Source organism: Anopheles ziemanni, chromosome 2 (assembly GCF_943734765.1).
Source record: "Anopheles ziemanni chromosome 2, idAnoZiCoDA_A2_x.2, whole genome shotgun sequence".
Classification (NCBI taxonomy): domain Eukaryota; kingdom Metazoa; phylum Arthropoda; class Insecta; order Diptera; family Culicidae; genus Anopheles; species Anopheles ziemanni.
Window position 1 is genome coordinate 13,959,182 of NC_080705.1, and position 24,417 is coordinate 13,983,598.

The 24,417-nt window shown below is 45.2% G+C and overlaps 1 protein-coding gene across 1 annotated transcript; it reads right to left on the reverse strand.

Moving 5' to 3' along the window:
• Positions 1-438: 438 nt before the first annotated feature.
• LOC131287138 (neuroguidin-A) lies at positions 439-23,244 on the reverse strand. Its single transcript, XM_058316160.1, has 4 exons — positions 22,871-23,244; positions 2,603-2,831; positions 1,085-1,783; positions 439-639 (listed from the first exon to the last, which is right to left on the reverse strand). The coding sequence occupies exons 1-4, from the start codon at positions 22,877-22,879 to the stop codon at positions 491-493; spliced, it is 1,086 nt and encodes a 361-aa protein (XP_058172143.1). The 5' UTR covers positions 22,880-23,244; the 3' UTR covers positions 439-490.
• Positions 23,245-24,417: the final 1,173 nt, after the last annotated feature.

Below are 24,417 nucleotides of genomic sequence, written 5' to 3' on the forward strand. Positions count from 1 at the left end.
CTGATTCATGTGCCCTATGCCTATTTACGTTACGACGCTCCATCACCGGGTGTTAACGTTCAACACGCATGAGTTTTCCCATTGATGGTTGTATATTGTCTAATGATCCAATTAAATATGATCAGAATTTAACCCAAACGGAAGAAAAATATGCATAATAAGAAAAAATGATCCTGTTCCTGATCAATGCACAATTATATTTCGGGAAAAAAAACAAACAAAACGTACTCATCAAAATAAACACCGCAAACAGTAACATTATGAACAAAACATCTGTACTAGGACCGATTGCACTATTTTAACAAAACCGGTTAAAAGCTTTAGTTAAACAGGATCTCATGTGAAGCTTTTTGGAACAGGAAGTTGATGAGCTGCTTGAGGCAAAACTTGTATGCTATGTTTATATTACATTTGCCTTTCGCAAAGCTGCATTGAAGTTTATTAATTATTACTGCTTGGGCGACTCTCGTATCCAGGGAATGACTCTCGTTTAACGGAACCGACGCTTCTTACCTTGCATTTTATTCACTTTCGCAGCTTTACGCTTCTTACCACCACGACCGGCTGCCGATGTGGACGGATAGTCGTCATTCAGCACGCTTAAATCGGTGAAACTCGTCAATTCGTCGCCCAAGGTAGCTGAAAAATGTGAAGAACATTAGTATGCAACGGACGGATTGCAAAGGTAATGCGAGATGCGAGTTGCATTGAAGTAAACATTGCCATAATTTGGTGGAAAGCTCTTGGATGCAATCGTTCTTGTATAACACAAGAACATGCGCAATAAGGGTCTGCTGCACGACAGCATATCCTGATAAAGATACGCGAGACGTTGTGTAGAACAGTTTTAAAGCATTAACCCTTTAGAAGCAAGTTTCAAAGTTGGTTGAGAACTAACCATATGTAAAATACTATTTAGATAATTTTAAATAGCTGTTTAGACACGATGACGATAGAATAATTAGGATGAACAGAACAAGTTAAAATGTACATCAGGCTAAACTATTGGAACTGTCCCCACACTCACATGAAAGCAATGTAAACCGTGCCAACACTCATATTCTCGCAAAAACAACTAACTCACCAAGTGTCGTCAGCTTTCGGCTACGGTGTTTGTCCGCCTTCGTGGTCGGCAAGCGGGTAAGGTATGTCTCTTCGAACTCCTCCCGTTCCCGCTCGCGGCGCGATAGAATCTGTTGCGCGCGGGAGCTGCTCGACAGCTCGACCGGCGTGTCGAGATACTCGTCCTTCAGATCCTGTATCAGCGATGAGCCGAGCGCATGCTTCCGTGCTCGCTCCAGCTGTCTGCGGGCCCGATCGGCTTTCGAGTCCTCCTCGTAAGGCATCGATGTCAGTTTCGGTGGCACGTACACGTCCGGCTTACTTCGCCGCCCGGTACCAGCCGCCTCCTCACCATCAGCAGCGTCGACGTCGGCGGCACCGCCGGGACCTGCTGCCTTTTTGCGAGCAGCTTCTTTCGCGCGCTTCAGTTTAAGCATCACCTTCGCGGAGCTGTCCGAGTCGGCACCATCGTCCGAACCGTTGCCGGCGTCCCCGTCGTCACCCGCCGTTTCGCCCGGTTCCGGCATTTGAGACGTCAGATTCGCCGGGTTCGCTCGGAATGAAGTTGGATCGGCTGTGCCCGAGCTGCTTCCGGCGACTGCCGTCTTTACGAGCTTGTCGATCTGATAGCGCAGCTTGTAGTCGATGGGTCGAATCTTCTCAAGCACGGTTCGTATTTCAATCAGTCGATCAATCGATGGATCCTTCTCGATACGGTGTCCTGGAAACAAAATGGGCAGACACAATGAAGACACGGTTGAGGAAAAAAATAACAATGTGATTCAAAGCAAATGCACACAAAACTACAGGTTAATAAAACATCTGTGCGTGAAGGTTAATTTAATATCCTTAACTTTTATAGAAACTAACAAAAACAAATTTGGTTTTGTTCGACGTTGAAGAGTTAAGGTTACACAGTTAAAATGTCACGGTAATAACAGTTTTTCTTCAATTGGGTTTCCAATTATTTTACATTCTAAAAACTTATGGTAGTCAAACTACTAGAGGCCACTTCTTTAGCAAATAGCAAAGCATGTATTTCATTTCAGAAAAGCATTGTTTATCAGTTTATCTTTTCGTTTCATCATTCGAAACTGCATTGTTTATACATTTTTTGTCAGCTTTCGAATAGCGATAATCGCAATGCATCTTGGTTAGTATATTCAGACTACAAAGCGAACATGTATAGTGTTATATGGACAACATTTGCTTCCAAAAATCAAAAAAATTAAATTTAATTAGTCTCAAGAAACACTATTGTTGTGATGTTTTATCGTTCCTTTATAACATTTTTCAACTTTTGCAGAGTGTGCTGAAAATTCAACTCTAACTTCATGAAGGAAGATTTCGTATTTTACAAAATAAATAAGCAGTAGATAGGAATTCATGTATGATTTGACCATTAATACATATTTATCATTCTATCCTGTCGGAAACAATTACCCAAACAGTTCAATCAGTGCTACTACACCAGTTAAAAATATACTAATATAACACTGTCCCAAGCTATTTCAAATATGAGCGATGCATTTCAACTTACCGGAGCATTTCCTCAGCACGACGTACGTCAGATTGATGAGATAGTTCAGCAGCATGTGGTACTTGATTTCCAAAAAGTTCAGCCCATACTCGGTCGACAGTTCGCCGGTTTTCACCCGCTGCAGCATGTTGCCCACCAGGTCGGACACCTGCTTGAAGTTATTGTTCATCTCGTCCAGCAGTCGCAGCGCCTGTGGCAGATCCGGCTGGATATCGTACTCGTCTAATGCCTGCGGAGCGAGCGACACAAAAAAAAACGCGGCACAATCGTTAGCATAAAGCAACGGTGGCAATTTATTTTATTTTCCCCGAGTTCCCTCCTCCGGATTCGTATCGTGTTTTTGTTCCTTTTGTTAATCATAAAATATTCCGTGCCTCTGCCGTGGCACAAGCGATGCTCGATCATCGCTGCATCCTGGCTGGTGAAAAATCCAAATTTCTATGAATTCTTCATCCACCCGACGACGACTCTGGCCATACATCGTCAGCTGCCGCTCGCGATAGTTCACGATATTCGCAGCCACTGAACGATGCCAAGGCGATCCCGGGCTCCCGGCGGGCAGCAATAGCTGCAAAACATTGGCAAACGCCCCGATCGAGTTTGGCAGGACGGTAGAAAAATGGGGAAAAAAGAGGAAACCGCGCGCCGCGTTTTCGATATTAATATCAATATCAATCAAACACGCCGCCCAGAACTCCGGGACCGCGCGGTCCGATGCTCTCTCTCTCTCTCTCATTCGCCGCCCGACTGCCGTTCGACGTTCAATCATGCAGGCGGTTGGCCCTGGCAGCAAACCACCACCACATCGATATGTTATCCGTAGTTTTTCTTCACTTTTCCGACACAGCCGGAGCAGCAGCAGCAGGAGCAGCACAAAGGACTTTGGGGTTTCGATTGGCTCGCGATGCCCGGATGCTGGATGCTCGGATGCATATTTTAGCTCGGTTCGCTCCGTGAAACGTTTTCCCGTCATCGAACAACCGCCTTTTCAGGATCTGCTGTCTGTTTGGCATTGCGAAGGATTGTGCGCGATTGGTAAAACATGTACTCGTCCGGTTGTGTTTTTCATATCCCGCTGTGCTGGACACATGCACAAGGCTTTCATGGGAACGGGAGTGCACAAATGGGAAACAACGGAAAAGTAAAATATAATATAAATATAAAATGGAAGCATTGTTTATCGAGGGTACTTTTCGATAAATCTTTCGATCAAACAGGGGGGATTATATGCCGATCGTTACCTTATTGTTGATGATTTCTACCGGTTTACAAAACCTAATCATTAACCCTCTTAAATGATTATAAATCTTTCCCGTTGCACTCCGTTCATACATTTTAAAATGTTTGATGTAAAATAAATTAATTTTCTTTAAAAAGCAATTACTAACATTCGAAAAAAAAGACCTACACCATAGGACGTTCTTAGCCACGCAAGGCGATCCCACACAGCACTTTCGGAAGTAAAAGGGACGCACTGTACGGGGTTCGTTTCATGCCATAGTCTTTTGATCGCTCGAGCGTGTTGGGAAATATTTTCGCGAGTTTAAAATTGGCCCCGGCCAGCCCGTGGCCAGCCAGCGTTTTATTGCCACCGTTGTGCCGCGGCGAGGACATAATAAAACCGCCCGAAGAGCTCGCGAAAAATGCCAAAAACATAGCGCACAAAATTGTCCCACTCCCGGTCGGGACGCACTCTTGCCGGGAGTAATGCTGTCGAAGCGGCATCAATATAGGGCCGGGTTTGGATCGTGTGGCGGACGGTTTTTTTTTTTGTAAAATACTCTGTTGGAAAAGAAAGTAGAGATTGAAAGGGGTTTTTTATACAAAGAATAAACCAGCAAACATACATGCCACTGGACGGTTGTGGAGCATGATGGATATTTTGCATTTTCTGAAAAACAGATCCCGCAACAACGTACAAGAAAAAAAAAAAAAACGCCAAGCCCAATCCCGTCCGCAGAAATTTGTATATATTCCTCCCCTACCCACCCACCCTTCCAGCAAATATATATTTCGTTTTTATTAAAACACCACGGCCGCCCGAACGATGCTGTTGTTGCGCGGATAAAAGTAAAAATATTACGATTCCAATTTTAAAATATAAATTTTCCCGTCCAAAGCTCCAACTGGGGGGGGGGGGGGGGGGGGGGGGGGGGGTGAAGGGGAAGGACAAATCGTACGTGGTACACGTGTGGCCATCGGGAGTGGACAAGAATTGAACCGAAAAATCACACAACACAGCAGCATCAGCCGGTGGCCGCAAAAAAACAGCAAATCTACCCGGGGAAAAAAACCAAACAGGGATATTGGGGCCAGGTGCACACAGCAATCGAAGTCGAACTACGCCACGCACGCATACGAACGCGCCAGATCCGAATGCGACGCTCGATAGCCGGCCGTACATAAAGGGGAAAACCCGCGCCACCCCTTGGAGCAACAAACGACGATGACGACGACGAAGAGTGGTCAGGACGACGGCCGAGACCGGGATGGACCGCCGTGTTCGATTTTCCGCAACGCCAACACAGGCACTAGACCCCAGCACACCAGCAACGGTCGCCGGGTTTCGACGACCCGCGGTATTATTGATTTATTTCCATTCATTTCGGGATATCACCCGCACTCTGGTGGGATCGCGCGGAGGTGAGCGGGAGTGGGGGAGGGGTCCGGTCCAACGAGCGGGCAGAATTCGGAGGCCACTGATCGGATTTTTTTTAATTCATCCCTCGCGACCCCAGCATTTTCCACGGGAGCGGGAGGTGGTGAGCCGCTTTTCCAATTATCCTCAAACATATATTCACTTCAACCCGAGAAGCAGCTAGCAGAGGCTGGAAAAGGATACAAGAGAGTGAAAGAAAAGGAAACAGATCAACCAACACAAACGCACGCCTTCCTACGGATGACCGCAAAATGAAACGAACCGAAGTGGGAGGCGGACCATGCGGGATGCTCGGTAAAATGAAAACGTACACTCCGCGAGCGGCATCGTGCCCCGTTTCGGCCGCGGAAGCTCGCCAGAGATTCGGCGGTTTCGGTCCAGCGTGTACCGAATATTGGAACATCGGAACGAAATGGACCAACATCCTCTTCGTCGAAACACCCAAAACTAGGCGAACACCCCCCCACGCGTTATCGGCTGGTATGGGGGGGGGGGAGACATTTGCGCGTGTGCGTTTGTGGCGTGTAGGGACATCTGTGTGTGGCCATCGGTTGGCCATCAGTGTTGTCCGACATCGGTCGGCGATTCGGCGGCCGGAAACGGGGCACTCCCACCGGCAACCCGGGGCGAGGTGGAACCAATGGACGATGCACAACGATTTCGGACGCTTCGGGTTGAGATGCACACGCAACGCTGGCGAAAGTGCTACCGCCGCACGTTTTATTAATTAACTCGGGGCTGCTGCAGAGTGATGACGGCTACGTTTATGAAAACAAAATCATCCACCTGCGGAAAACAACACACGTGCGAAAGCGGGAACGGTGCACTCGGCGGAGGTGGGATTTTCGCCGTTTTTATTGCCCTTTTCCGTTCGGCTCATAAATATAAATTGTGTTTGTGCGCAAATGGCTCGCTCGCATTCAAGTATGAAAGCTTTTTGCATTATAGAATAAACTTCAGAGAAATAATAAGAATGGAAAATTACATTATTGCGACGCACTAACGAAGAAATGGCATGTGCGTGTTTGCAAAAACAAACATTTGATGGGATTTAAACACCATTCCACGAAAATTATATGCAGATGACGAAACAGAATTTCCAATTTTAAATTATAATGCCATAACTACGAATTTTAATTTAAAATTTCTCTCTAGTTTGTAAAGCAGTTGAAAAATTACACATTATCTATAGTATCGTCATCATTCATTTTAGAAAAACTAATTGATGAAGCAACAAGGCATAACTGATGGTAATAGACCCAACACTGAAGTAAAAGTATCGTTTGGTAGAGACCTATATGTTGTAACTTAGAATAGGTTAAATCATTCCAAACGAGTTGAGACTTAATCATTATCAAAAGTATTGAATGAGGCAAGGGATTACTGTTTGCAAGAGAATTAATTTGATTAGTTTTAATTCATGAAACATTCCCCTTTTTAAGAAAGAAAATAAGAAAATAGAAAGATTAATATCGAAAACTTTAAATAATAAAAACAAATTGCTAGAATTAAAAGCTCTATTTTCGTTCAGCTTCCATCCTCTTCAAGTGAAACGGGTTTAAAGATGCCTCCCACAGTTTGACACACATTTGCTGCACGCAAGTGGAGTAACACACATTGAAAGACGATCCGATTCCCCCGAGGCAGACACACGGCATCCTGTTTCATGCTCCTATTCAACTGCCGCAGAATGCCTAATTGTGAATCGATTAAATCAATTAAATCTTCTTTCGACCCATTTTGTGCACCAACGGCTTTTTTTGTTGCGAGGAAAGAAGAAACAGTTGCACGAGGGTGTAGAAGAAAAGATACACCAAACGCTGAAGATGACGGCGATGACGCGAGCAAGGTAATGATTTCGAAAACGGTGGGTGTGCATGAGAACCATCCGTGGCATGTGGGACTCGTTAGTTCTTCTGTGTGGCGGTTTTTTTTTGTATGTTTTGTTTCCATTTCTTGTTACGTTGAGATCTCTCAATTTTCTTTCCATACGACACTGTGAGAAATCACACTCCTATCGATGAAACCGGTCGATTCTTCTTCCTCAACACACCATCGCGGACGGAGGAGGACACAGATTCGCCAAGTAGAAGCATGATCAACCAGGCGCCTCCATTTCCACACGTCAAAAAATGTGATCGCGACCGAATGTACGAGGGGTATGGAAAAAAAACATTGCACCTTGCCAGGAAGTAAGAGGGAGTCGGAATGTGCAAGATGAGGTAAATTCCGTATTCACCTTTTTCTATTTTTCTACATTCGGCAGTGAAACCATACGTATGAAATGATTCACCGAACGGATTCTGCACATTTGTTCCTATGGCTCCCGCCTGCCACACACACACACACATAACGTTCCTTCCACTCTATTCCTGCGTTATGGTGTTCTTTTTCTACTCTCTCACCCAAACCCTAGGAAAAATGTCCATCCCCGGTATCGCATCCGCTTTTTTCCTGCGCTCGGGACAATACCTTTCCTTTCCGGCACGACTCGCTTGTGCTGCTGCTGCTGCCTGCCTCCCTCAATGCAAAGCTCCCGTTCCAGCGTGGGAGTTTTTTTTTTTTTGAATGCACACATCACACAACGATACATGCAAGACTGCACTCAGCCTTTAACTTTGAGCCAATCCACTCGCTCCCGCGTTCGTTTGATTTGCAGCCTAAGCGAAGCAATTGGCGTTGTGTGAGCGAGTGCCAACAGGACGGGGGAGTGATCGAAACAAATGGTTGCGCTCGGCAAAAAAAACAAAACAAAACCAACACCGAACACACATGCACAAAGATTTGGGAATCATGGAATGCCGGGAAAAATCGACAGCCGAACGCGACGTGCCGATGATGATGGAGGAGTTTTTGGTGGCCGCCTCCGAAGAGCATCCTATATTCCGGGGCTGTGGAGACCGATTCGGGAATGCATACCCTACTGCTACTAACCCTTGCCGATGTGTGTTCGTCCCGGTTTTGTGTGTGTGTGTGTGTGCTTGTATAGCTGTATCCCCGAACGTCCGCAAATTCGCGTTTTGCATTGAACAGCCGGAAAAAAGGAAAAAACACACAACCAAAAAAAAAACCCTTCCCAGGGATGACCGTCGGGCGGCAATGCGCTTAGGAGTACCTAAAGAAAAAAAGAAAGTCGTTTTATTTTTTTTTAATCCTTTTTTCCTATCGTTCGTCCTTCAAACGTTAAACCATCGCATATCCGCAGAGGGACGATTGGAGCTCGAAGAGCGACGAGGCAAAGATACCTTTTTGCGGGACAATACAACTCCCGGGTTGCATGGAGATGATGCAGGAGGTTGATAAAAAGAAATATGTCAGCATTTTTCTACTTTTCCGATTTAATCGCACACAAAAACACACAGCGAATTTACCGATACACACATTCACATGAGATCAAACAAAGATGTGGCTTTAATATCGAAGATCGTCAAGGGACCTTAAGCAACAGCTTTGAGGGAACCTTTGAGGAACCCCAACCTAATGAGGTTTAACTATAAGCAAACTTGAAGACAAAGGCCACACATACCGTTGCAGCGATCACCTGAAATGCAATAAAAAAAAACCACCCGGAGGTGGAAAAAAGAAATCGTTTCCCCTCCGTTCAGTCCATCCAACAAACTACGGGACCTGTCAATCCGTCTGCGTCCCGTCAAACAAAGTGGACACACATACGCAAAGCGAGGGAAAAAAACGGAAAACCTCCAACCTGTGTTCCATCCACACTGAAACATCCGACCAGAAAGGAACTGGAACGGGGAAAGTGTCCCGTGGAAAAGCTCCCCGGAGTCGCCTGAGGTCTCTTCGGTTATGCTGTCCAGCTAAAGCGCGCCGTCTCTTTCTCACAATCCGTCCATCCATCCATCAAGCATATCCGGATGCACAAATCGACGATGCAACGAAGGGGGGGCGATGATATTGACAGCGAGGAAATAAGGATAAAAAAGTAGTGAAACTCCCCACCCCCCAAGGAGACGAACGAATGGCCAGAGTGTGGTGGGGAAGGACACATAAAAAAAACCCCCCAGGGACACACATACGCGGAACCAAACTGATCCTTTCCCGCTTTCCACACCGATCATCCGAAAGCTTTCGGATGCGGTGGAAAAAAGAAATGGCGAGGAAACGAGAAGCCAAAAATGCGAGCTCCTCCCTCCCATGCCCGTGTTGTGTTGGAAAACGGGAAAATGTACAGCATCAAAAAGAGCAAAACAAAAGGACCCGGACCCGGAACAAATACCAGAAAGAACAGCGCACCAAACCGAACTGGTGTATCGACGAAAAATTTCCCCGGCTCGTGCGGATGCGATGGCAGGCGAAAATCCAAAACGAAAGCGACTGAATTGAAGCCATAGGTTTTTCCTGCCATTGATTCCGACTCTATGATGCTGATGTGCCTTTTTCTTTGGCTTTGTTTTCGTCTCGCTACTTTGCCACCCGTTGCGCTTTCGTTCTTTTTTTCCTCCCGCACACATTTTGCTGGCCATGCAGAACATTGGCACCGTGAAGCGATATACGAAACACATCATAACACGCGAGGCAGGACACGGGCATCCGCACGCTCGCAGCATTTTCCCTGACGCCCTCCCCCAGCCGTGGTTCCTTCTCGGGGTTGGGAGGTTCGTGTCTCCGCTGTGCAACCGGGGACAGCACCATCATCATCAGTAGTGATCGTCATCGTCAGCAGCACATATCATCGCGCGCTATCCTGATGCACCTTTCGATGGTGTGCATCACAAACACAACTGCAGTGCGATCGGTAGATGTAGGCCTTTACCAACCGCCGACGGGCGACAGACGTTCCACGAAGAGTTAGATACAAACCACCTCTCGTCCGGGGGAGAAGTGTGTGTGTGTGTAAGCGAGGCCATCGCATCGAACGGTCGTCCATCGACGAAATTCCGGACGCGCATGCTGCTGCTCCCGTGCGATGCGTGGCCATCGCTTTATGTGCACCCCCTACATAAAAGCCCACACACGCGAAAGTGCCCTCGGAACACAAATCAGTAGCAGCAACTGACCAACCACTAAGTGGGTGGGTGGGAGACGTGGCGGCCAGGGCCGAACAGGACCGACGAATCGGCCTACCGGAAAGCTAAAGAGAGAGAGAGTGAGAGATCGATCGGAGGCTTCCCCGGTTTCGGATGCGAAAGATGAAAAGCTCTCCATGATGCGAATCGGCTGCGGACGAAATTAATTCATTTTCATTTGGACAATGTGTGTTTGGAGAAGGCTTCAGCTGTGTGCAGCAGGGTTTTCCACTTTGGTGGTGCTAATTATTGCCGAATCCGTGGCGCCATAAGTGGATATTGCACAGAATGATTCCACAATGAGGAGGAAAAATCTATGTAACAAACAGGTTTTAAATAAATTTAACATAAACGAAAATGTTTCAGAATAATGACAATGTGTTACTTCTAAATGCGTAATCATTTTTATCTCAGAATAGTTACATATGTTTTATTTTTAAAAGGAAAAAAGCTGATAAACAAACGAGAAAGGTATATGAACAATTTTTAGTACTGCAAAAAAGATTTGCCATAAATCAAATTCCTTAGCGCTCAGTTTCATAAACATGCTCGAACACAAACTAGAAACGCATCACATATCGATTCTTCGGCAACAAGAGACGATACGCATCATCTGATGCTTCCTTCCGATGGTGAAATGTCGCGCATACAGATGACTGATGTCTCGCGACCGAACCTCAACGGGAAATTTGAGAACAAGACCCCGCGACACAAACGAGAGAAGATAGTTGTCTAACGAAAGCATCCGCAGACTACTGAATGTCGTCCCAAAATTTATCGTTTGACATTTTCCGTCCGGTTGCGGCAATCCAATCATCCCTTCCTCCTCCCCACCATGAGTTACGGGAAGCGTGCGGGAATTCGTCCTTGATGGTCACTGGACGTTGGATACTGAAGAAACGAGAGGGAAAGAAGCGAGACGCCAGCGTTGTTTACTTTATCACGCTGCGCGATAAAATTAGCGAAAGAAGATTTAGCTTTTCCGGAGGCCTTCTGAAGGATTCTCGTTAGAATTTCTATTAAAACTTTATTAATCTGTTGGTGGACAATTTACAGGTTGGTTTTTTAACAGGTCACGAGCATCACCAACCGTTAGATGTAATAAGATTTCTCCACAAAAATTAAAAACTAAAAATACTACGTTTCCTTCCTAGTATATCTAGGAGAAAGAACAAGCCTTAAAGATATCAATAGACTTGCTAGTGATTTGTGTACATTTTTCAAATTGACTTAAAAAAATAAAAAACAGCAGGCTTAGCTAAAGTGGCATAACTACAGGCATACGTTTTTATATAGCCGTTTGAATTTACATAGAGACTGAGTCTTTTCAATACTTCATTTTTTATCAAAACGAAACTCAGCTAAATTATCAACACTACCAATTAAAATTGATTTAAACAAAATTCCAAAAACCTGTGCTTGTGAAAGAAACCATCGATTGTATCGCGCAGAACTATTGCAACAAACACATACAGAACAGAGGAAACGAAAGATCTGGTCCTGCGAATCGATCCAACTTGGTCATCAGCGCGCTGAGGGAAGGCCACCGGGCACAGCATCCATCAGTCGAATAACATTTAATTTAAAAAACGTAAAAAAACGCCTGGGGAAAAACGCCTGATGGGCCGAATCCGATCTGTGTGCCGTTCTTTGTCTGGTGGGTTTGATTTTCCTGTCTATCACTATCTCTCTCTCGCTCTCTCTGAGTTTGACCTCCCTTTATGGAAAACGTGAAAACACCATTCCGCTAAACCATTATTCCACTCACAACTCGGCTTTTTCCCTTTTCCATACGAAACGGGGAACTCGGTGAAGGAAGGGCCATCCTCCCCGGTTGTGCAAAGGTTGGTGGGCTTTCCACTGTTTTGTCCTAAAAAACAGACCAAACTTTCCGCCCTCCCCCTACGGGCACACGCTGTAACCATTCTGTGCGCCGTGGAGCAGTGTGCTCGCAATCAATAATCGAGCAGACGATTTGATCGACGGGTTGTACGCGCGCAACATACCAAAACCAGAACCGCGTGAACGAATCGTACCACGCCGCGTTATGTGCGTTCGGTCGTGCGTTATGCGGGTGGCAGATAGTTTTCGCATTTATTTTTCCTATACCCTACCCCCCCCCCCCCTCCATCTCTGTTGGGCCGTGTTTGCCAAATCCCCAACCACCGCGCGAAGGATGGGAAGTTTTAGGTGGGTGGCGATTGAAAAATGTATTCGCGCAACGAACTAACACAACGTTTGTTTGTTGCCATTGCGCTTGTGTGCATTCGGAGAGGAATGGTGCAAATGGAAATTTTGTGTTCGCGAATTTTAACGCGGCCTACCACCACTAACCACCACCCGGGTTGCGGAGTGAACCCCGCCACTGAACCCCCTTAAGACCACCGATGACCCGTCTCACATGCGGTGGGGGTAAAATATTTGAGATAGAAAATATTTTCATCATTCGTTAGCAGGGGTCGCAAGTATCCCGGCCCTTTTGCAGGCGGGAGACGAAAGGTAAAACTGTTTTCCAGAATTTTCCCATCATCGACAGCGGGCGAAATATGCTTTACTTATTGATTGTGGATTTTCGACGCGAGCCGGCCTGGTTCGGGAATTCGACGACTGGCGATAAATATTGGACGAAAGTTATTTTAATGAATTATGGAGATGTTATGTATGGCGTCCGGTTCGTCGCAGGCGCGCCATGAAAAGCCGGGGCAATATTTATCCACGCAGTTCAGCGGGTACTTCTCCCAGGTAAAACAAACGATATGAAGCCACTAACGCAATATCGATTCAAGATAATAAAAAGAGAAACTATGAAGGAATTTTATAGAATAACTATTTCACATCAGATACACCAATGCAGAGGGATAATACACCAATGATGTTACTCATTATTTTAATATGGCAACTAAATTAGCAACATTTTATTGATACGCATGATCGCTGAGCCAGCAAAAATAGAGCAAAACGAAAAAGAGTAGATTTGAACATGTATACATTCTATCTATTTGAATTCGAAGCTGGAAAAGAATAATTAACACCTAATCTTCCATCATGGGTCATTTTTAAATGATTGAAAATCCGGAATACGGATTAGACTATATTTTTTAACAAGATTGCACATAGTAAAAGTACCATTGTGAAATTTTAAATGTTTTGATTCTTTCTTTTTTTTTCAATGCAAGCCATATCAATACAAGACTATATTTTGCAATGGCAATTTAAATTAAATGGTGTTACTTCATCATAATTTTAACTAGGAGCAAAATCGTCGTTTTGACGTTCGATGAAACGAAATAATTTCTTATAATCAATCAAAACTGCTCACAAAACTAAAAATGATGAAACCAACTAAATGGTTCGAAATTAAATAGTTTTTGTCAATTAGCAACACATGTTTTGAATAAACTCGAACATCGAATAAATAGAATGAAGCACGAAACAAATGATTTCAAAATGTATCTTAATATAAACACAAGCATTTAATGACTGTTATAAATTGGTATTAAAATGTATAATTTAAATGGCATCCAACCCCGAAAAAACACAATTCGAATCACACCCTGGAAAATTGGTAATTTTAATTTGTTGGCCACGGTGTAGCACAAACGGACGTCAGGGCAATTTATTATGCACCAAAAATTTAAATAATCACCATCGGCGAAAACAACCAAAATGCATGTGCATCGATCAGCACGTTGTTAACGTGCGTGTACACTTCTCCTTCCTGTTGGTACATAGCGTTAAAACATGTTGGTTGTTTTTTTGTGATTAAAATGTAAATTGTCGGTAGGTCTTTTTAAATTCGGTGGCCAAACTTTTTTCTTCCACACCGCGTTCTCCAACACATTTGCCTCCGTTAATGATATATTATTTACCGACGCAATTTATTCCACTTGCCAAATAATGCACCACCAACGACGCATTTCCATTTAAACTGAAATAATAATAATAACCAACGGGCAAATTTAACCCCCCTGGAATGGGGTCCTTATCGGATCGACAGAAGCCCAACAAAAGCAACAAACACGCACACAATTCCGCTCGATGGTGGAGATTTATGAAAAATATACAATGTTCTCCAGGGTTTCAAGCCACCCCACCACCCCCTTGGAGATGCATTTTGCAGCAGTGCGAATGTGTTGAAACATTTTTTAATCATTTTCCGAAACCACCATCGTGTATCGTTAAACCGATCGCTCGTCGAATATTTAAACGAAAACACGGGAAAAATATTGGTTCGAAAAAAATGGATTTATATAAATGCAAAATGCAGCATCCAATTGGCATCGAACGGTCGCGGGGTGCAGTGCCTAAATGGGGAAGAATGCTGAATCGCGTGGGTTTTGCTGCATCGAACCGAATTGTGCACTGAACACAAAGGCCTAAAGTGAGGAGTGAGACTAACGTGAAACCAAACAAAAAGCTACAAAAGTAAAATGCAAACACGAAAGCTTTCGATATTATAATCTGCACATTCCCAACTTCGAACCAAACACATTCCGAACGACGATGCGCTACCGCGGTAAAGCATAAAAGGACCTGACCGAATAAAGTGAGTCGATATTCTTTTCCGTTTCTTTGTTTTGGAAAAAATATCGCTTTGATGCAGCCGGCTTACCCCGGGTTCGGGTGCAAGCATATCCCACTTATACACACACACACGGCACATCAGCACCACCCACAACGCGTCAGGCCACTGTCATTCTGGCCTCCCTCCCCCAAAATCGCCCACTGACTACCACGCACGGTTTTGCGAATGCATTATATTTTCACCAGATCTATATATACATATTCTGAAACGCACCCATCCATATTTTGCGTACCACCGGCCGAACCCGGTGTTTGCAGTTGCATATTGAATTCGGCCGCTGCATCGGCTTTCGGTGTATCCGGGGAAAATTCGGCACACGAGCCCAAATGCAACGCGAACCACGCACGTCCACCTTTCCACCACCGTTTGCCTTATTATCATGTGTGTGCGTTGAAAGGTGCATTTAATTTTGGGGCTGCCGAATTAAACTCGCAAAAATAAGCGATTTTCAGCAACTATGAAGGGGGTAGGAGTATAACATCCTAGCATTTAAAAAAAAAAAACAACGAAACCCTGACCGGACCACATTATAGCAGGAACGCAATCGGGCGCACAAACAGACGTGCGTTGGGTGGGCTTTTGGGTGCGTGAAATAAACAGAGCAAATTGGAAATGGAAATATGTACGGTTTGGGGACGAAATTGGCCAGTACTTGGTGGTGATAGAGGGCAGCGGAAGTTCCACTATCGATTCCACAGTTAACCTGAAGTGGACGCCAACCTCGATACTTGCGTACAAGGGGCGTACCAAAGGGGGCCAGAGGATGGTTTGCAACAACAAGGAAAACAAAAACCAAACAAATAGTGTACAAAATAGAAATATATAAATTTATTTATACAGCCTTTTTTCCGAACCCTGGGTCGGGAAAACGAGCGGAATGATGATGTGCAGTTGAGCGGAGAACTAGTGCGAAAAAGTGAAATACAAAACACAACACCCATCCGCTCCAACCTGCCTTCTGATCCCCAAAAAGGGATCCCCTCTCTCGCACCAATTGTGCCATACCGAAATGCGAATACGAAATGTAATCAGCGAACGAAAAGCGTGTGCACCCTCACCAACCACCCGGATGGGGGATGAAATATCCACCGATCCACCAGGATTCAGTTTTCGGGGAACAAGTGCGAAAGGAAACCAGGAAAAAGGGGATGGGGTTGGAGGGAGGTATAAAAATAAAAAGCCAGAGAGGGGATATATAGAGTGTAGCAGTAACAGGACAAAGGATTGGACGGATAGGGGCAAAAAAAAATCATGTATGTGTGTTGTGCGTTTTTCCCGGTGCAAAATTGCATTGCCAATGACGTACGACAGGACGTGGAACGGGGGGAAAATGGAGGAAAAGTACCGATCGCCTTGAACCAAAAAAAAAAAACGCATACAAACACACACATCCCTCAACGAGCGAACCGGTAGCAGCTTTTTCCCCACAAAGACCCAACATAGCGAAAGCATCGAGTGGCACATACATACACACACACTGTCACATCGACGGATGGAGCAAAAACTGCATAAATATTGATTGCATAATGAAACAAAAAAACAAACGCGGGAATTCAAATGAATAAAGGGAAAACGATAACTGGGCATTCGGGAACCCCCCTCCCCCTCCAAGGGAAACTCCCCGTGGGAGGAGGAGGAGGGGAAAGATCCGGCCAAACGGTCCGGGTGGATGAATATTCGCGAACCACGCGCGCACGTACCGCGTCCGTTGCATACGCGAAGTTTGCAAAGTACTTTATCCAATTCCATCCATCCATGCACGGAAAAGGAGGCATAAGGCCACTCGCCACACCGTTGGAAGCGCTTTTCCGCCCAATCGGCACCGAATGCTCACCAACCCGGGGTGGGGCCGTTAGAGGGAAGGGAACCAAAGGGAGATCCTTACAACGACCAGGGTCGAAATCCTGTTCGGCCAACAAGGACTAGTGCTGGACTGGAACCGGGACCAGGGGAAGTGGAGGTGGCATAAACGTACGTCGCAGATCACTGCCTGCGTCATTTGCCACCCCTTCACACACACACACACGCACACACAAATACACAAACGAGACATGACCATCAGCCGTCGATACAATGGAGCATTGGGTGTATTGATTTGTTTGCAACTCCCGACTGCAAACAGTTGCATTGTTGTCGTGATGAAACATGACATGTTTTCTAACCCTGCTCCACCCCCGCACCCATCACGCGTGTGTCTAGTGTGTGTTGTTGGCCAGCTTCATGCTGATCGACCGGGAAGTCCGGCTGTCTCCGGGAGTTGAGAAATATTTTATATGTACATTTTTTAGTCCTCCGCTTGTTTCATCCTTTGTTTAACTCCGCTTTACTATTGGCCAATTTTTTTTTTGTCTTTTGGAACAAGGGAAGGCTTGGACAGGTTATACTGGAATTCAACAATAGTTTTAGTGCAAACGAAATATATTCAATTTTGTTTGATTATGAAACGTATAGAAAATGCATCGTGCTATAAGCAAAATAAACGAGAATAATTTTCTATATTTTCAAAATATATTAATAAACATAGTTTTGGAACTTTTGCAAATTCTAGCATATGTTTTGAGACGGATATTAAAAAACAGCATTAATTGCATTATCTATTCCAAAGCAGAGAAGTATAACGAATCAAATGAAAAACAATCAAAAACATTTAACACTTTCTGCTTCGCTAGAAACGTCAAAGGATAATGTGTAGAAGAGGAATAAATGGTCATCTGTAGAAGGTTGGTCTGCAAACTTGACCCACAAAGCTATGGTTCGCTCGACGATCGATAAGCAAACATAGGGAGTAAAACTTCTCACATCTTACACTCCTCCCCACACCGAGAGCCAGAAGAAGCTTACCATCTCCACCGTCATCGCCCAACTAAAGGAAAAAGTAGATAGATACGTTGAAAAGAAAAGGATTTCCCAGGCGGTGCTAGCTCTGCGACCCGTATTATCATCTTCTTCGAGGAACGATTTCATTCACAACATACGAATCACTACGCTGGCGAGTAATAGTAATACTACCAATGGGAGGTACGGTAGTTGTGGTTTTTATGTTCTAGTTGTATGAGCGAAGGAAAAAAAACCAGTGCTTGACTTGATGATAAGAGTCGGCGTTTTTCGCCGGAAAGCATGAACGTCAGGGACCGTGGAAAGCAGCCAATGGAGAAAAAAAATCGACCCACGCTGTTAGTTTTCAACTGAGATGCGCTGTCTTGCGAGAAGCTGGTAGCGTTTTTCCTCGCGTATTTCCTACGTCGTGTTTCGCGTGCAGAAAAGTTAGCACAAACGGTCAGGCCTCGGCATAGTGAAGGAAAACAAGTCGATGATTTTGTACGATTTTTAGCATGTAGGGACACAGAACCGAAGCAGAGGCATAAAGCTTGAAGAAAAACAAGAACACTAAATGGATGATGTTGAATCAGGCGAAATGGCACTCGAATGGTTTCTGATGCGTGTGAAAAAACTGCCTACGAGACGCTGTCTTCCCTGAAACTAAAACGAAATAAACCAAAAGTATTGTTGAACTTAATTTTTGTTCATTTAAGAGTCTTTTACTACGAATTTCAATGATTTACGATACAAAAATATTGCTGCTTTACACCCTACAATGTCTTGTTGTAAAAAAAATAATTTTTAGTTCTGACATTTTTTTATAAAATTCCTAATATATAATTTTGGCAACTTATTTCAACCTTCAAAGTAAGATCACAATCACTTTAAGATCTTGCAAAAATAATGTTCATGTACAAAACTGAATAATTATTTAAAAATTGTTTGTTGTTTTACACAGGGACCAATAACATCTATAAACGAATAGATGTTTGATAAATATTATAAATGTTTGATTCAACTTTGATGAAGGTAATTCGTAACAAAACAAACCAGTTTATTAACCACCAGTTGCAAAAAAAAAAACATCCCCCGTGAAACAACAATTGCGAACAATCCTTCTTCTCCCCTTTTCGATATTCTTGTGGCACAACACATTAACTTTTCATTTGTTTCCAAGTGCGATAAAACTCGTGGCACGTGTGCGTTTGGGCCTAACTATCGGTTTGCTGATGAAACTGAGCTATCCATTCGTCCATTTTCCCGAGCTAGTTACACCGGGTGAGGTTCTCATTTCCGCCTCCCGGCAACCCCACACCCCGAACTCTGCGCCCAACGGATGTCGGGGACTGGCGGCGAAAATTCAATTTTCCCTTCAAACCCAACGCGCAAGAGGGGCGACGTCGCGATGTATTAGTGGTATTAGTTATAGTGCATCGAACGCAAACCGATGGGGTGCAGTAGCCACGAGCCAGCGAAACCCCTCCCGATATTCCAAAACCGGACCTTTTCCGCGGTTCCACCCCTAACGCCCGGATGGACGGGCCGGGAGTTCATTGCCCGATCGAAAGGAGGAAATTGTTACCAAATTAGGACCGTCCCAGGCGTGCCACTAGCGGCGCCGACGGTAGGTCATAAATCAAGACATACGAACAGGCATCTAATCAAGGAAGGAGATATCGAAGGTTTAACTGAAGAGAGTAAAAATGGTAAAAACGCTGCCAAACTGCAGTGATCAATAACGAAATTTTGGTCATTTTCAATTCATTTTTAAGCATAAATGATGTGTCTTGGAAACATAACAAACCTTAAAACATAAAACTTGTAGCTCATGCTGTAAAATAACACCTCATTAAACTTGTGAAGCGAGGTGAAAAGTTAAAAATATTCTTCAGCCAACCCCAAGGCAACAAACTGGATCCGAGCTCGTGGAAAAGATTCGATTGGGATCCGTGGTTGTGCCATTCGTCCCCGAGGACTGCAAATCGTCACCAGATGTGCACAAACTGCCCGTCCACACCGATCCACACCAACACCGGGACAGCGAATGTGCGTGCATAGGCGAACGAACACAACCAACCGTGGTGCGTATCCTTGCTGCGTTTGCCAAACGAAAACATGTCTGTGTGGCCAGGATGAAAATTCTCAACCGCCAGCCAGCCAGACGATCAGCAGGGCAGAGCGCGCTGCGTGTATATGACATTTTCCAATCTTTTACGGTCGCTGTCCGTGTTTTCCCGTCCTGTGTCATGCGACGCACGCACACCACCCACCAGTCGTTCCATTTTGGGACAGTGGCAAACCGTCCGCTCATCGGCCACAACCGTTTTGAGGACGGCCGTAAATCGAAACACAACTGTAACCGGTAGGCGGTGAAAGACGCGGACCTTACGCACCTTACGCACGTACAAACCACCCTCAACAACCCCGCGCGACTGTAAGGGGTTGAAACGGGCGAGCCAATATTTGTGGCCACGTGAGGCTCCGAGCCTGGGACGAACATCGGGTAGGGCATTCATCCTGCCGAACGGGATCGCACCTAACCCTGGGAAGGGAGAAAAACTAGCAGAACGAAGACCCACGGTATGCTCAAAGCACTAGGCCTAGGTACAACGTGCTGGAGAAATGGGTTCTCGATGCACGCCGGAACGAGCGAAATATCCAGCAGCTTCGGTCCACAGGACGACGGGATATTACGAGCGCGAATGGAAAGCCCTGAAGCCCTGGGTTGGACAATCGGGAGGGAAAGTAGCCCGGATTCCCGTTATGCACGGTGCGTAGTGTGTGCGTAACCCTTGCTGCGACCACAGCGAAAAAAAAATCAACCCACACACACACAAGCAGACATTCGTTTGCATCTACGCGACCGTATCCTGCAGCAAGGACGAAGTTTAATAAAAATTCGATCACACTGCTTCTACGGCGTGTGTGCGGATACGGAGGACGATGATGGTTTGCCACGGCCTTACACAGCCCTGCTAGATTTTTCCCGTATGGATATGTGCATTTTTTTTTTTATTTTTTGCCTCAACGTCTCTGCCCCACAATCTCTCCAGAGATGGATAAGCAAGAAAGGACGTCCACTCGGGACCCGGTGTGTGTGTGTTTACGTTTGCATGCCCACTCTCCGTCGACCGTCCTATGCCAACAGCGAAGGAGGTTGAGCAGCAGTAGCACCAGCACCATTCGGTCGGTTTGTGTTGATGATCTTTTCCACCGTAACAAACGATTTTTTTGTTGTTGTTCCAGACCGTTTCAATGAGTGTGCACGCGTGTGCTGCTGGAATTACAGCGACGGACCAGCAATGTTCACGAATTGGCCAGCAATTCATCAAAGTGAAACGCCAGACCGAGCTCCGGGGCTGGACGTACCGGGTGGTTACATCGAATTGATCAATCAGAAAGCCAGTCGCATGAGGTTTTGTCATTCGACATCCGAGTAAATATGAAAACTCATACACCACAAGTAAATTGGACCCAAACAACTCGCCAAACTGAAAGAAATGGGAAAGAAAATGCAGCAGTAGATTGGTAACAATTACATTCCTCAATTTCGGGCAATTAAAACAAATGAGAAATGCATATAAAATGGAATTTATATGAAAACCAACATAAACAAGCGCCTAAGTAAATGAAACAAATCGAAACATGAAGCAATCAAACATAGAATTTCTGTAATTGTAATTCTTATTGTTGCAGATCTAGCAATCATGATTATAATATAGAGTTTACGCTGGTGAAAGACATTATTTTAATGGAATATTAACCTTACGTGATGTAAGGCAAATTTGGGCTAAAATGTAAGATTTTTTCTTACAACGCATATTTTAAGAACATGCAACTTAACCAATGGTCTTTTTTACCATCTAAATGTTGTGATATATTTGCATCATCAGGTGGAAGATATTTTGAAAATGTTTCCGATAAGTCAAGGAATTATTTAAAGAATTGAACAAGTACCGATTAAGGAATATCAATATTGTAATTTTTACTAATCTAAGCCAAAAAAGCCTAAAACCCCTTCTTACATCAGAGAAGATAAGATAGAACCTCACGAGTTTGTTTTCTTATCTTTCAAAACACTATCTAATTAAAATTGTACCTTGGAAGATGAAGCTAGGATGGACACTGTGTTGGGCTTCAGAAGTTTAAACACAACATTAGAACACACCTGCCGAAACCATTCCATGACAACACGTTAGCGAGCAGAGAAAAATCAGACCAGAACAAACAGCACCGTAAGTGATGTATGCGTCGCTCAGCTGAGGCAAATTGCAGAAAAATTACACTGCCCCTCGGGGGAAACTGCCTCGAAGGACACAAATCTGGCGTCCCATCAGGACCGAAATATGCATCACAGCAGGCCGGAATATTGCCATACGTTACCAATTTCTGAAATGAAGACCGGTTCGCTTTAGTCATGGGCGAGGAGAGCACGGTGAAGTTTTGATTCCATCTCCCTTGGACGAAAACAACGAAAAAAAATGGAATCCTTTCGAAAAAAAATACCAGGGATTCTAATAAGATAGGATGGAATGCCCTTAATCAGACCGGCGTGGACAGAGCGGTCTGCCGCGAACAAGATGCACCGTCGCCGTCGTTGTTCCGGGTTCTGCTGCCAATGCTGAGGGATTAATGGCCGCAAACGGAGCGCAGGACACCACGACACGTTGGAGTCCGCGAGCGCGGGCACGGAAAAGATACGACAGTTTCCCGAATAATGCATGGCACAAAAAAAGGTTCTATTTCCATTAACCGACTTGAAGGGGGAAGGAAAAAACTCAGCCATCCCCCGGCGTTTCTTCTGCCCGTGCGCCGAACTTGCCCAACGACGTAGACGACGGAACTCCTAGCTACCTTTTCCACCCTAGCCTCTACACCCCGTCGAACCTGATGCCGTACCGGGCCTTCGCTTTCAACCCCTCCGGAAATATTGTTTCCCTTCCGACCAAGGGTCCCGCGATCCCCTTGCCATGTGTAACCCCGGGACACCAACACAGCGAGCATTTGAACAATCCATTCTACTGGCACACAATACACCGGGACCGCTCGGATTCCCGCTCTAGTGTGATGCAAGGAAAAATAAAATATGATGTATGGAAAAGCGGTAGGCCACGCTGCTCCAGAGGAACAATAACGAATCCGTATCCTGAACCTAACCCATGCTGTCTTTCATTTACCTGCACCATTTTTAAAACTGTGTATGTGTTGCGTCGTTAGCCGGGAAAAGGGTCTCTCTCCTTGCGTTTTCCTTTCGCGGCTTCCGCTGGATTGGTTTCCTGTTTATGAATGTCGTTTCTTCGTGCGTACTTTAAGGACACTTTCAGTCCTCCTTCCGCTGGACCTCGGGCAGCAAAGTACACCCGCCCGTCCGCTTACACTCCCGTTCTTTTGCTTCCTGCGCACATACACCGAGGAATACAGGATTTAGTTGTTCCAGTTGACACTGTGTGTGCTTTTCGCGCGGCGTTTATTTATGTTTACTTTCACTAAACTCGTAACCAGGCAAAGTTGGCGAGCATGCTAACTGCGATGCGAAGAGCAGGGTTGTTAAATGCGGTACTTAAAATGCGGTAGCTTTCTTGAAATTGCAATATGATTTTGAAATATTGTTTCGTCCGAATGGTAAATATTGCGACGCCTGAAGGACACACGTTTTAACTGACTGGTTACAAAATCAAAACAAATCACAAATCCACAACGCTATCCATGAAAGACCGGATTACTTAGCAAATGTTGGTTTCACGAATTAGTGCGCTATCGACGAGCCACTGTTGTCAAGTCATAACTTCGCCGTAATTCTATTCTAATTTCAAATGCCGTAGCGCACAGTCCAATCACTGGAATGGCACAGGAAGCAGAATCCTTTCCAGAGACACGGCACACACAAATTCAGCAGCCGCAAAAGCAGCAACAGCGGCAACCCGAAAGAGAGTCACCGTTTCGCACGTCAACCTTCAACTTCAACTGCGCTACGATTGATCCGCGTACGGTGGTCGCAAGCGATGAAAAGGATCCCTCTGCCTTCCAATCACACGCGCAAAAGGACACTCGAACGCGGCGAAACACACCGACAAACAAGTGACAGGGAAATGGACGCGGAGTGAACGCGAGAGCGAGCACGTGCACCACCGGGTGCGAGAAAAGGATCGAGCTCGGATTTACGCGCACCAACACAAACGCAGTGGGATCGCGAAGTCCTGGCGTATTTTTTCCGCGAACTAGCTGTACTTGTGCACCTTTTTTGCGGCCCTTCGTCCTTGCCGTGGCACACGACGCACACAAGTGCGTACCTTCGCGAACGCAACCGCGACTACATACGCACGGACGGACGAACCGGACGGGGTGTATCCTTTTCTGGTTGACGGTCCCGTCGTTGCCAGGAATGGGAACAGGAGTATCGGTCGGAAAAGGATATTGCACGAACAGGATGAAACCGATGCCGCAACGACGGCGCTACGCGTGTGTATGGTATGTAAACAAACCGAACAGAAACAATGTGCTCGGTGGATGTCACACTTGACAGCATGGATCGCGATGTGTTTATAAGCTGCAAGGTGGGTTCTTCACTCAACTGCAACGTGCTAATCTAAATTTAAAAAGTAATTAGGTAAATTTTAATTCAATATATAGTCCACACTATTTCGGATAGCTACTAAAGCTCATTTTATCTTTGTAGAAATTTCTGAAAAGACAGACAGGAAATTTAAAATTCAAAATCAATTTG